The following is a 13,842-nucleotide window of genomic DNA, read 5'->3' as shown; positions in this document are numbered from 1 at the left end:
CACTTGATACTTGCACTTTATTGTGACAAAATTTAATGAGCTATAAAACTGTATACTCAAAATTTGTTAACGCTCTGTAGAGCACCCGGATCTGGCTAGACCTTTCTCGACTTTGGACGTGAAATGATTTCTATTAAAGCTAACAACTTTAGCTTGCAGGTCACTTCCTAAAATTTAATTTTCTATTCATATATGGATATAACCTTTTAGAAAGGATGCTCGAACAGGACGAAAAAAAGGATTTAAAAAGTTACAATGCAAAGTTTCGTATTTGTAAGGCAGTTGATGAGGCTCAGAAAAAGTGATGCGAGGCGAAATTTGCTGACGACTTTATCGAACACATTGGGCCTTGCAAACATCGGGAATTGTATGAATAATCCAGCCGATATTTGTCAATTCACTACTCGTTTGGCTATGGCATCATTTTTAAACAAATTAATTACTATCCCTGGGAATATTGTAGTCCACCAACCAACCGGAGCCTTTGTCTACAAGTTAGCGAAAAGCTGTGTCGAAAAACTGGTTTCAATTGTATTCCATGCAAGAATCTGGTATGTCAACAGCACTCAAAAATCTTTTATACATACATATTTTGCTTGCCTTCCGCCGAAACAATAAATAAATATCATTTCATATTTTACCCTAAATTTCATTGTAATCAACTTTTTTTCTTCAGTCCTCTTTGAAATGAGTCTAAATAAAGAACAAAATAAAAAAAATGTGTTTTTTCACAAACCAAAATATTTTCAGCGATTAATTTTGCCCCTGTAGGCAGCTCAATGCATGACAAAACCAATGAAAAAGGTAAGAAATTTAAAATATATACCTGCGATACTTAAAAATGCATGTAAGTTCATAGTAAGTTCATAAGATCAGAAAGTTTTCGAAAAGGTTTCCAACGTAGAGTTAAAAAAATTTAGAAGAATTTTTTTCAATTTTTTGTTTCAATTTATACAAAGTTTGAATTGCGTGCTTATGATTTTTGTACGAGAATGAGCCACATTTTAATAAAAGAATTATTAAAAATTGTAATAAAAAATTATTAAAATTTAGGAAATCCACGCCATTCAATTTCCAGGAAAGCTGGGTTTACCATTCATTTATCATTGCAAAGACTGTGGGGACCTTTCAGCGCAGGAGACTGTTGACAGGTTTGAGCATAGTGCACTAAATAATTAATGCAATAAGCGAATAGTCAAAACACTGAAGAATTAGTGATAATGAAACCCCTATTTTAACTACCACAAAAACATTAGTGGTAGTGCCCAACCCTGACTGTTGAGCACTTTCTCTGTAAATGGCCGGGGTTAGCAGCTAGACGACTAAGGTCACTGGTGCTGGCTGGATATCTGCTCATGGGCGGTCTCATTATGGTATCAAAACGGCGCTCTATTGCTACTTGGCGAGTGCCAAACTGGTCCTTCAACCATTTCACCTAACTACTTAAATAAGAGACAAATAAACGGTCAAAACTTGTCAATAAGTCTCTGTGCCGTAGTAATTTACCGCAGTGTAGGTATGCAAGCAGCTTAAATTTAACTGCTTATTTCTATATATGTACACACATACATACAAGAACGCATATGTATTTGTAAATACATATTTATAGTAATAGAACATTATTTATAATAATTTACATATGAATATTTTCGCTTTGGTAACATTACTTATTTACCTTAATTCAAAAAGGTACTAATAGTTTCTTAATAGTTGCTGAACGACGCACCGTTCATCGATTTCAACACACTTTCTTAATCATTTTGACTAATTCTTTGTATAGAATGCAGTCTCTGCCACGTGGCTTGCAAATCTCGCGATGATCCAAGCGTATGCCGCACACATCACCAAAACCAGGATCTGTAAGATGAGAAAAAAAGCAGACTTATTACATACATATGTTTAATAATCATATTAGATACAACGATGAGTAGTTATAACGAAGAAATCGACCACTACTTCCCTAAACCCACCATCGAACTCGAAAATAAAGTAGGTTTCATAGCCTACTCATAGTTTTTTCAAAAGAATTAGGACTAGAATTACACTGTGCGACAGTGATTTTATACTTTTATGGAGACCTAGTACAACTTCTAGGTATAGTAAAACTAAGAAAAATGATATAGGAGAAATTTCCAATACACCCCCAAAATCTCGTTTTATGGCCATAAAACCGTTTTTCAGTAGGTTGATGTGAAGAATCACTCCTAACTTCGCCAATTTCCATCCGATTTCGAATTTGTTTTTTTAGTTCGAAAGAACAAAACCAAGCCTTTTTGATAGTGTGTTGACAATTTTTCTGAAATGACAACTGACGAGACTGTAGACGGAAGTATTTGGAATTTTTTTATTTTTTCTCGATATTATCCGATATTGAGGATTTTTTTTAGTACACTACTGTTATAGTAAATTTAATTTTGCGTCGAATGAATTATATTTGACTGTAATTGAATTAAAATTAAAAGAGTTGTGTGAGTTTTAAGATTTTATTTTTTTTTTACTAATTTGGTATGTAGGTATAACTTACGGTAAATGGGAATAAGGACGTGTTTTCATGCGTTATAGATCCGTAATATTTATTGGAGTATATATGTATGTATACATAAGAGTACACTGTAGAACTTACGAAAATATCTGACATATTATAGCACATTTTTTTCAATAGAAATATGGAAAAACTCCCAAGTGTACCAAAGTTCACACTGTACATTGATTAACAAAAGAAGTTTGTTATTATAATTTAACCTTATTAAAATGTCAAAGTTTTATTGTTCGTTTCATTGAAATTCAAGAGATATAAATCAAAACGTTGCCAGAAAAGTCGAATTTCTCAATATTCTCCGATGATGTGGCATCATCAGCCTTATCATAAGCCAGATGATTGTTATTTTTATAAAACGGACGTAAACGGTCATCATTATAAAGCTCGAAAGCACATAAAGTATGCTGATGTTGCAACTGTTAAGAACCCCGTAGTTTTGGACGATATGATTGACTCAACTGCAGGAACTGAATGAAGTTCAACTCATTGCTGATGATGATCAAACTGATAACAATAAACCTGATAATGAAGAGTACTTTCCGTCTGGTTGTAAGTCTTCAGAACGACACATTGTATCAAATTCAGATTTTCAGGATCTTTCTCGTGATTTACTTCTATCGGGAAGACAATCTGAAACGCTCGCTTCTCGATTTAAACAATGGAATTTAGTTGATGACGACTTCAGATGAATGATGATGATCGAATTTCTTACAGAGAAGTACTCAAAACTGATGAAGAGAATGACAAATGTACCGTACCATACTAAACTCCAAAGGGCCGTTTCCAATGCATTTTTAAGTTTGGAACCAGTTCCGTTCTGTGCTGCACCGTACCGCACCGTACCATACCGTACAGTGCTGCACTGCACAATACTCTAATAAATATTATGTGTTTATAATGACACTTGTTATCATTTTCATGCTTCGAAACGCATACCAAATCTCGTAGTAAAAAAAAAGAAAAAATCTTAAAACCCACACAACTCTATTAATTTTAATTCAATTACAGTCAAATATAGCTCATTCGACGCAAAATTAAATTTACTATAACAGTAGTGTACTAAAAAAAATCCTCAATATCGGATAATATCGTAAAAATTATGTCAAAGTTGAAAAAATAGAGAAAAAATAAAAAAATTCCAAATACTTCCGTCTACAGTCTCGTCAGTTGTCATTTCAGAAAAAATGTCAACACACTGTCAAAAAGGCTTGTTTTTGTTCTTTCGAACTAAAAAAAACAAATTCGAAATCGGATGGAAATTGGCGAAGTTAGGAGTGATTCTTCACATCAACCTACTGAAAAACGGTTTTATGGCCATAAAACGAGATTTTGGGGGTGTATTGGAAATTTCTTCTATACCATTTTGTTTAGTTTTTCTATAGCCATAAGTTGTGCTAGGTCTCCATAAAAGTATATTTAATTTTTTTTTTTTTTTTGTCACAGTGTTATCTCTCCGACTTCCGAACTTCTGTAGCATCTACCAGACAGAAGTTTTAGCTATAAGAGAGGTAACTGCGTACCTTAACACACACACCGTCACAAAAACTACTATAAATATGAGAAGACCGGGCGGCCATCAAATCAATGGAGGCAGTTATACTAAGATCAAAGGTTGTTCAAGAATGCCTGGCAGCTCAAAATGATATTAGCACCGTATTCAAGGTCAGTCTTTTATGGGTTCCGGAACATGGAAATATTGAACGAACTTGCAAGGCTGATGAGCTAGCCAGAAAGCGTACTAATCTTTCATCTCTGCTTGAGAACAGAAGCAATATTGGAATTCCTATGGCAACTTGCAAATTAAGGATAAAAAATAATATTCTCCAGGAGCCCAATAGGTAATGTAGAGAAGAAAATACTTTTGTAACAACCAGACTAATTTGGTCGCAGGTAGTGGCTTGTGTTCACCGGTCATTGGCTGTTAGGCAGACACTCTTCTAGGCTAGGAATATTTTCGCATGAATACTGCAGAAGTTGTAGAGACGAGGAAGAGGGAGAAACAGTAGAACGTTTCCTCTGTAATTGTCCAGCCTTAGCTAGGAGTGGAGTGAGATTGTTAGGAAAATACCATTTTAAAATACTATCTTTCGGAACTAACCGGTGTTTGGATAAAACCTATCCTAAACTTCATAAGTGCATCTAACTGATTCCATGAAAAAAATGAACAGTAAGGTTCCCGTGTTACGCAGTGGTAACTCAACGGACATACATAGTTGGCTATTCTAAGCTAACCGCCTCAAAAACCTAAACTAAGCCTACAACGAAACATTGATAAAACGAAGATGGAGAGGCTAAACAAATAATCTGAAGAAATCCTTTGTAAGCTTGTCTTTTTAATTTTCATGTTTCAATTACATGAACTTAAAATTACAAATTTCTCAATACATTCACAATTTCTTTGCCTAGTGAAAAGATTTTTAAAGGTTTGCTCTTATTCGGCTCTGAGCGAATTTCACAGAATCAGCTGATGGCATGTGTCTACAAAAAAACTGAGATTGTGTTAGTGATTTACGAAAAAAATCAACCAATGGCATGTCGTTGCCGACTGAAAAACGACTCATTGGATGAGTGTGTGATTACAGATGAAATGATCGTGCAGAATTTGGCTGCCGAATCTCCCAAGTAATGTGGTAGACGAAGCTCCCCTCGTAATTTTCGTTTTCACCATAGTTAAAGAGAAATAAAAAAATAAAAAAAAAAAATACATCTATCAACCTTGATTTGTTTCGGTGCTTTTGCATAAAGATTTTGGTAAGGCTTCTGATAACAATACTCCAATAATTTGGCTTAATTTTTCTTGTATGTAGATGTGAATGTTTGCATGGAGTTTTTGCGTTCCTACATCATTCACCTTTACTCTTTCCAACTCTTTTACGTGACAGTTTACGTAATTCTTTCAACCCATTTACCTCGTCTCTTCTCAGCTCATTTCGTTTCAATTCGAACTCACCTGCCGAATCCACTCCCACAATGCGCAGATACAGCACGGACATTAGCGTCAATGCAGTCTCTATAAAACTGAACACTTCAATTTTGATGTGACCCAAGTGATAGAGGCCTGCGAAGCGACGATGCAAATCCAATAAATATTTATTATCTGCGAATGAAACAAAAAAACATTAATAGCCCAAACCGTTAATTTCTTTCGCTTCATTAACTCACTCTTCTCAATATCCAGCATCTCAACGGAACGTGTTAAGAACGGCGCTTTAATGCAGGCCAAGTGCGAGCCACGATGGGGCACCGAATAGAAGAATACGCCACGTGAAGAACGCCACAGCGGTGCTGTAGCCGTGCGTCCACTTTCCCAGGCATCGACGATAATTTGCTTGATGAAGAGACCACCTTTAGAATGGCCAACCCACACAATAGGTTGACCATAGCCGACACGATGCTTGATCAGCAACTCGGCCATTTCACGAGCACGTTCGATGAGGTTAGAACGCGGCTCTTTCTTTTTCCACAATGGTCGCCAAAGATATGGATCGGTGGTGTAGTTAAGGGCTATGACGCGAACGCCAGGGCAGTCTAGTGGCAGCCAATCAGCCGGCCAACATTTGGAATAATTCGGATCGTCGGCTGAAAGTTTTGTTGGGTTTTTTCTCTTACTGCTATTATTCGCCAGCTTAGGCGGGTTGATGTGAGGTTCGCCGTCTGCGCCATCGCTATCGTGCATCGGTTCGAATTCACTTTGCAATTGCCGACCGTTGTCGTTCAAGCGCAAGCGGAACGTGGGAAAGCTGTATTCAATTCCATCACAGTTTTGTATATCTTGCGGCACGCCACAAACATAGGAGATACTAAAAAATGCGTAAATATTTATATAATTTTCAATTATATTTTACTGATAAATAAATATGCCACTTGCATACCCATTTCCCAATTCCTGTTCTGTCGCATCGAAGAACCCATCATCCAAGTCTTTAACTCCTTCATACTCCATTTCCTCCTGTGTTAGCAGCTGATTCGTGTCACTGCGCGTGAATCGCGCACGCTTATGCTTGTGTGGTGGATGTAACAAGACGGTGCGTGAGTGCTTTGGCCGCTTAGGTGGCCGTACTGGTGGTTTTGGGGGCCGCTCGAAACCTTCAGGTTGACGGTCGTTTTCCCAGAGACCCTGCTTCCATGTATTCACCACTGAACCATGCAATCCATGTATGAAGACAATATCGGCGCGTATAGGCTGTCCTGCTGGCGGTTCTGCCAGCACATCTAATGTACAGCATTTCGGCGCGGGTTGTTCTGGTGCTGTGATTTTTTGCTTATCGTTGGAAAAGGCTGGCATTGCTCCAGAAGATTCTCGAAAGAAAGGCGAAAATCCCAGCTGCTCAGAAGGTGAAGCAGATTTGCCGGGTGTTGTTGGTGTCAGTGGAGGGCTAGGTAGTGCAGAGATTGGAAAGTAGGGAGCACTGTCTATGGAAGGCGTATCTGGAAGACTTTCAACTCCATCACAAGTCTTACGTATTTTCAGAAGTTTCAAAATTGGATCGATGCGTTGGGAAACTGTGAATTACACAGAAAATATTCAATGTTAAGTAAGTAAGATCAAATCTTAAGGAAATACAATAGGGGCGTTCCATGAAAGTAGTACCAGTTGGTCCTTCAATTTTCTTTATACTTTGGAATTTTGTTGTGTTTGTGACTCTTTGGAAGCATGCCAAAGGGTTTTGCAAAATTTCAATTATTTTGCAAAGTATTGTTTATTGAATTTTTATGCTAAATTTTTTTTGATAATTTTTATCTTGAAATATATTAGTGATACAAAAAAAGTTGTTTATAAAAATTATAGGGAAAAAGTTGAATTTTCATAATATATTTTTTAAAAAATAACAAAAATAATTTTTAGCTAATTTGTTTAAACAATAATTTTTTATTGTTGGTTTTTTACTCGAAGTACACTGTGGAATTTTGTAAAAAAAATTTTTTATCAAAGTTTGAGCCCTTCTTAAAAGATACTGCAAATTATAGAGATGGGTTTTTTTTTGTTCTCGAGAGATTAATTTTTGAATTTTACACTGCATGGCTCGGCCTAGTAGCCGCGCGCGGCAACTCCCGCAGCATGCTTTATTCTTTACCAATACAGTATAAAGAACACAGTTTTACATCATATTTTTTTTAATATTATTCCAACTTAATAAATTAACATTTTTTATTAATATTACTGTTAATTTTTATTAATAGAATCTTAGAAGTTTCCGAAATAAGGAAGGTCATATTGTTTGAATTTAGTTTGCCGTACGAGTAATAGTTTTTCATCGCCATAATGGGTAGTAATTTATGTAAGGTTATTGTATATAGGTTCTTTGACAACAATTATTTAATAATTTAGGAAAATTGTGGAATATGTAATTTATGGTCCTTTTATATTCGTATCCCATTTGATTAATGGGTCCGGACCCCCCGCAGCCCACTATGAATAGGTTTTTCAAATTGTCACTCCGCACTGTGTTAATGAGCTTTTAACGATAATTACATTTTTCTTTGTGAAGCGAGGGACTGTGTTTCAAATTCAGTTAGATTGAATTTTACTTTTGAGTGAACAACGTCTCTTAGATTTTGTTAGTGCTCCAAGTTTAAAATTTAATTTTGCAAAGTAATCATCATGCCGAAAAAAGTTTGTTGCAATCCTTTCAAGTTACCCAATCATTCTTGGATCGAAAAGAATGTTGCTAAATCGTCTGCATCACTGAAAGAAAAACATCCAGGTTTGGGGGAATATATTTGCTTATCTTGCAAGATGCTGTTACCAAAGGGAAAGGAGCCGTCGGAAAATAGTTTCGTAAGCATTGATTCTAATGATAATATTAATAATATTGCTCTTAGTGAAGTTTCTGAAACTGCAAGTAGCCTAGGTTCTGTGTCGGGTAGATCTGACATCGAATTTGTAGAAGGTGATGTTGGAATAGAAATGATGAATTTAATTAAACTAAAAGTAAAATCTGCATCTAATTTTAAAGAAAAAATTCATGGGCTGACTGTTAACCCTTTAAGTAGGAACCTAAGTACTTTAAAACGTGAATTTAATCTTAATTATAGTACAGCAAAGTATGCAAAAAAATACAGAATTTTTACGGTTTCGGATCATATCCCCCCGCTCCAAGTACCCGTAGAACTTTTTCTTCTGAAAATATTGAAAAAATAATAAATGTTTATACTTCCGATGAAATAAGCCGTGTCATGCCAGGGCAAAAGGATTGCCTTTCAGTTCAACAAGAAGACGGGAAAAAAATTAAGTTACAAAAACGTCTTATTTTATGTAATTTGAAAGAAGCATATGTAGCATTTAAATCTTTATATCAGAAATAAAAGTCGGTTTTAGTAAATTTGCTTCCTTGCGACCAAAGCAATGTGTACTTGCTGATAGTAGTGGAACACACGGTTTGTGTGTGTAAAATACATCAGAATTTTAAATTAATGTTAAACGGTTTAAAAAGTATTTTTGAAGATATATCTGTAACTACTTATGAAGAAATAATAGAATGCATGATTTGTAGTAAGCCTAAAAATGACAAATGAATGTTATATGAAACAATGTGATCTTTGCCCTGGCTTTCATGAAATTGCTACTGAAATGGAAGAAGCTCTCAAAAAGAGAAATATTATTAATATAACTTATCAACTGTGGACTAACACCGAGCGTTCTTCTCTAGAAACGATTACGGAAGAGGCGAAAATATTCCTCAAAAAAATGAGCAAAGAAGCTGATATCCTTTTACTGCATAATTTTGTAGCTAAAGAACAAAGTAATTTTTTAAAAAATCTAAAAACAAATTTGAAAGAAGGGGAATTAATTGAAACTGGGGATTTTTCTGAAAATTTTACATTTTTAATACAAAATGCAATACAGAGTCATCATTGGAATAACAGCCAAACAACTATTCATCCTTTTGTGATTTATCGACCTGAGCGAGATCATAATAATAGTTTGAAATTTGAAAGTTTTGTTTTAATTTCAGAAAGTACTGAGCATAGTACGGATGCCGTTTATCTTTTTCAATCAAGATTAATTTCTTTTATTAAAGAGAATTATGGATCAGACAAAATAAAAAAAATTTATTATTTCTCCGATGGTGCAGCATCACAGTATAAAAACAGAAAAAATTTTATCAATTTAGTCTATCATTTTCAAGATTTTAATATAGAAGCAGAATGGCACTTTCTTGCAACGTCTCATGGAAAAAATGCTTGTGATGGAATTGGTGGTACAATAAAAAGGTACGGCGAGAAAGTCTACGAAGACCTGATACTGTACCAATAGCAACTCCTGGAGCATTTTTTAACATAGTTAAAAACAAATTTGATTCAATTACATTTGACTTTTGTTCCAATAAAGCTCTTGAAGATATAAAAAAGTTCTTAAGTAAACGATTTTTAACATGCAAAACAATCAGTGGCACACGTGGTTTTCCTTCTTTTATTCCAGTTGAAAATGAAAAAATTAAATGTAAAAAAATTTCTAACTTCAATGATAGTTTATCCTCCGTATTTAATATTTCATAATAATTCTTATCAATTCTAAAATTCTAAATAGAACACAAAAAATTTTTTTGATTATATTGAAAAAATGTATACAACTTATGTTATGTATTATTCTATTTTATAATATAGAGAAAGGGAATGGTGGATTAGGCCTACTGGGGATACCACCTTTTTTTTACATTTTTTTTTTTAAAACGCACTTGACGTACTGTACCTCCAGGGTGGTGTGGAAAACGGTATTTATTTAATAAAAAATGTTAATTTATTAAGTTGGAATAATATTAAAAAAAATATGATGTAAAACTGTGTTCTTTATACTGTATTGGTAAAGAATAAAGCATGCTGCGGGAGCTGCCGCGCGCGGCTACTAGGCCGAGCCATGCAGTGTAAAATTCAAAAATTAATTTCTCGAGAACAAAAAAAAAAACCCATCTCTATAATTTGCATTTCTTTTAAGAAGAGCTCAAACTTTGATAAAAAATTTTTTTTACAAAATTCCACAGTGTACTTCGAGTAAAAAACCAACAATAAAAAATTATTGTTTAAACAAATTAGCTAAAAATTATTTTTGTTATTTTTTAAAAAATATATTATGAAAATTCAACTTTTTCCCTATAATTTTTACAAACAACTTTTTTTTGTATCACTAATATATTTCAAGATAAAAATTATCAAAAAAAATTTAGCATAAAAATTCAATAAACAATACTTTGCAAAATAATTGAAATTTTGCAAAACCCTTTGGCATGCTTCCAAAGAGTCACAAACACAACAAAATTCCAAAGTATAAAGAAAATTGAAGGACCAACTGGTACTACTTTCATGGAACGCCCCAATACAGGAATTTTTTGAATCTGAAAGCTACCCTGTTCTTATTCCAAATAAGTGGCAGTAAATTGTTGGAATTCGTAAGTAAGCTTAAATGGAAGAGGAAAGTCTCCTCTGCGTTGGAAATATTAGGTGGAGGAGACCTTTGCTTCACTTGGTGTTTCCAACCGGCGCCGATTAACACGAGCAAGAAACAACTGGCGCGCTTTGTTGAACTGTGCCAAAATCGCATAAGCGGTTATTGCGCCAATCAAGAAGAAAAAGAAGGTAGTAAGAAATTCAAATTAGTAGTAAGAGACTCAGCGAAAAGATCTGCACTAAGACTGAGGATGACTGGATAATTCCCAGAAGGTCAGACTACGTTATTCCACAAGTAATCTTTGGCAAGACGCATGCACGTCGAGTGACTGTAAGAGATTTAGTACAAACCCTAGACATCTCATTGGGCAGAGTAAACAATTTTTTGATTGAAGTATTGGGTTTTAGAAAGCGTTTTCGAAAGTGGATTTAGTGCGTCGATTCATCACTATGGATGAGCATTTTGGCAATGGCTAAACTCCATGAATTACAGTTCGAATTGTTGGAGCATCCATCGTATTCACCAGATTTGACGCTTAGCGACTTCCATCTGTTTCCAAACCTAAAAAAATGCATGAGGGGAAAACTTTTCCCTCAAATGATGAAATCATAACAGCTGTGGAAGCGTATTTTGCAGGCCTTCCTGATTCTCACTCCAAAGATGGAATTCATAAATTGGAATATCGGCGGAACAAGTGAATTGATGTTCAGGGAGGCTACAGCGCGCAGCTGATGCACGCAGAGAGCAAAGGATTTGCTTCGCTTGGCTAAAAGCGGTCAATTTCCGAAAATTGGGTTTTCTGACGAGAAAATTTTTCAAATTGAGCAATTCGTAAACTCCCAAATCTATAGGGTTTATTTGAATTTAGTCATCGAATGGCCACCAGGAGGCAGCACCCGGCACAGGTAATGGTTTGGGACACTGTAACCACAGATGGGCGCAATCCTGGCGTCAAGGTAAATGCGAAATATTATCGGGAAAGTATTTTGGAGGTTGCTTTGAAGCCGTGTGCAGACAAACATTTTGGTGGCAGACCATGGACGTGTTAACAAGACTCTGTACCGTCTAACAAAGTTCTAGCGAAGCTAGAATGGCTAAAAACAACGGCTAATCCACACAAATGCTCTCAAATTCACCAGATGCGAATCCGATGGATTATTTTCTTTGGACCATTTTGGAGAGCTCAGTCAGAACTAAAAGAATCACCAGTCTGGAGGGGCTGAAAGAAGCCATTTCCGCGAGTGGGTCAAAATAACTGCAAGTCACATTCGGGCAGCTTGCGATTCGCTTCTGGATCGTCTCAAGGCATAGTCAAAGCAAAAGGTGGTCATATCGAGCAAAAGTAAATTTTCCAAACTAAATGTATGGCCTTTTTAATCGGTTATACTTCGAGTGCCGGACCCTGTATACTAAATAATAAAAATGTATTTTAAATCATAGTATTGTGTTTTTCTCATCGAACTGAAAACTTATTGAACAACCTAGTATATCTTCCTCAATACCTACATACACATGCCCTTATTCTAATCGTACACTACAACTGTTACTGGGTATACCCACCTTGCACCGACGACAAATTCAACGATATAGTATTCGCCGCAAACGCCATCAGATTGGTTAGCGCCTGTCGGCTGGAAGTGATGGTTTTCAATACGCGCAGAAATCGCGCATCGCGTATACCTTTGAAGCTAAGCATTACGCCATTAGCGAGTGGCAGCATTAATCGCAAAATTATGCCAAAGGCGACGCGCATACGATTGCTTTGCTTGCTGCAATTGAAACACATGAAAGAAATGAATTGCTGTGGGTAACCAAAAAACATATCTTATACTCACGCTTCTGTACATCGTCCTTGTGTACTTGCATCCACTAACTCCGCAATAATTTGCTCTTCCTCAACTTGGTTGATTTCCAACTCATTCAGGCAATGATGGTGAAGCTGCTCCTTGCTACCGCCCTCATGCTCATCCTCAATTTGTACATTCGATTCACATTCACTTTCGATTTCCGTTTTCATTTCCACTTCATTGTCACTTTCACTATCACCCACTGCACACTCCACTCGCTCCACGTTGGTGGTGGGACTTCTCTCCCTATTGCTATCCTCATCTGCATATGTGAACTCATTGTTGCTATTGTTGCTGCTGTCGTGATTCGTCACTGTTGACATGGCTATACGAGTACAGTTGCTATCATCAGCAATTTGCATTGTGGCTATGTCAATCACACAGTTCTCATTGTTCTCATCCAATTGCGGTAGCTGGTTCATCGGTGCAGAAGATGCTTTATGGCTCATTGTCGTTGCTTTTATCTCTGGCGTATTTGTTGTAGCTGTACCACCTGAGTTGAATTCTACGTTTAAAACATGATTGTTAGGAAAAGATTCGTTTTGGGTACTTGTGCTGTGTTAGTTGTTGTTGTTGTTGTAGTTGTTGTGAGTATACTATATGTTTCTGTTGTTTCTGTATCGGCGGTATAGCAGCAGTTTTGATTGGTTGTTGTTTACATTCTCGGTAGGATTGTCTTTGTGGGTTTTAGTTATTATCTTGGATTTAAAAAACAATGTTTTTAATTAGCTTTACTTGCGTTGAAAGACTTGAGCAGCTTTTAGAAGACTTTACAGTTGTTCCGCTCGCATAGGCTGTTATTTTTGTTGTTATTGCACTTCACTTTCGGATGGATTTAATGTAAGCGCCTGATATCTAAAATTATGCAAATCCTTGTAAATATTTACATATAAGTTTAAAATAAAATATAAATAATATAATACAATATAATGTTATGTGCATAAATATTTGGCAGACAAAGATTTTGAAAAATATTATGAAACTCTGGGTGATTTTTGCGCTGCTTGTTTTGGGTACGATGCCCCCATAAATGAAAAAATGAAATAAAATAAATTCTATATCAAGCGAAA

At 35.7% G+C, this 13,842-nt stretch overlaps 1 protein-coding gene across 1 annotated transcript; it reads right to left on the bottom strand.

Moving 5' to 3' along the window:
* Positions 1–880: 880 nt before the first annotated feature.
* LOC129237564 (uncharacterized) lies at positions 881–13,427 on the bottom strand (the record flags this gene model as incomplete). Its single annotated transcript, XM_054872387.1, is given in 7 exon segments — positions 881–1,857; positions 5,490–5,636; positions 5,702–6,339; positions 6,412–7,042; positions 12,486–12,694; positions 12,761–13,326; positions 13,329–13,427. Coding segments are annotated over 7 exon segments (2,409 nt in total), but the record flags the coding sequence as incomplete, so codon positions are not given.
* Positions 13,428–13,842: the final 415 nt, after the last annotated feature.

The sequence above is a fragment of the Anastrepha obliqua genome, chromosome 1, assembly GCF_027943255.1.
Source record: "Anastrepha obliqua isolate idAnaObli1 chromosome 1, idAnaObli1_1.0, whole genome shotgun sequence".
Taxonomy (NCBI): Eukaryota; Metazoa; Arthropoda; class Insecta; order Diptera; family Tephritidae; genus Anastrepha; species Anastrepha obliqua.
Note: the sequence above shows the minus strand (reverse complement) of the source record. Positions and strands in the feature narration are given on the sequence as shown.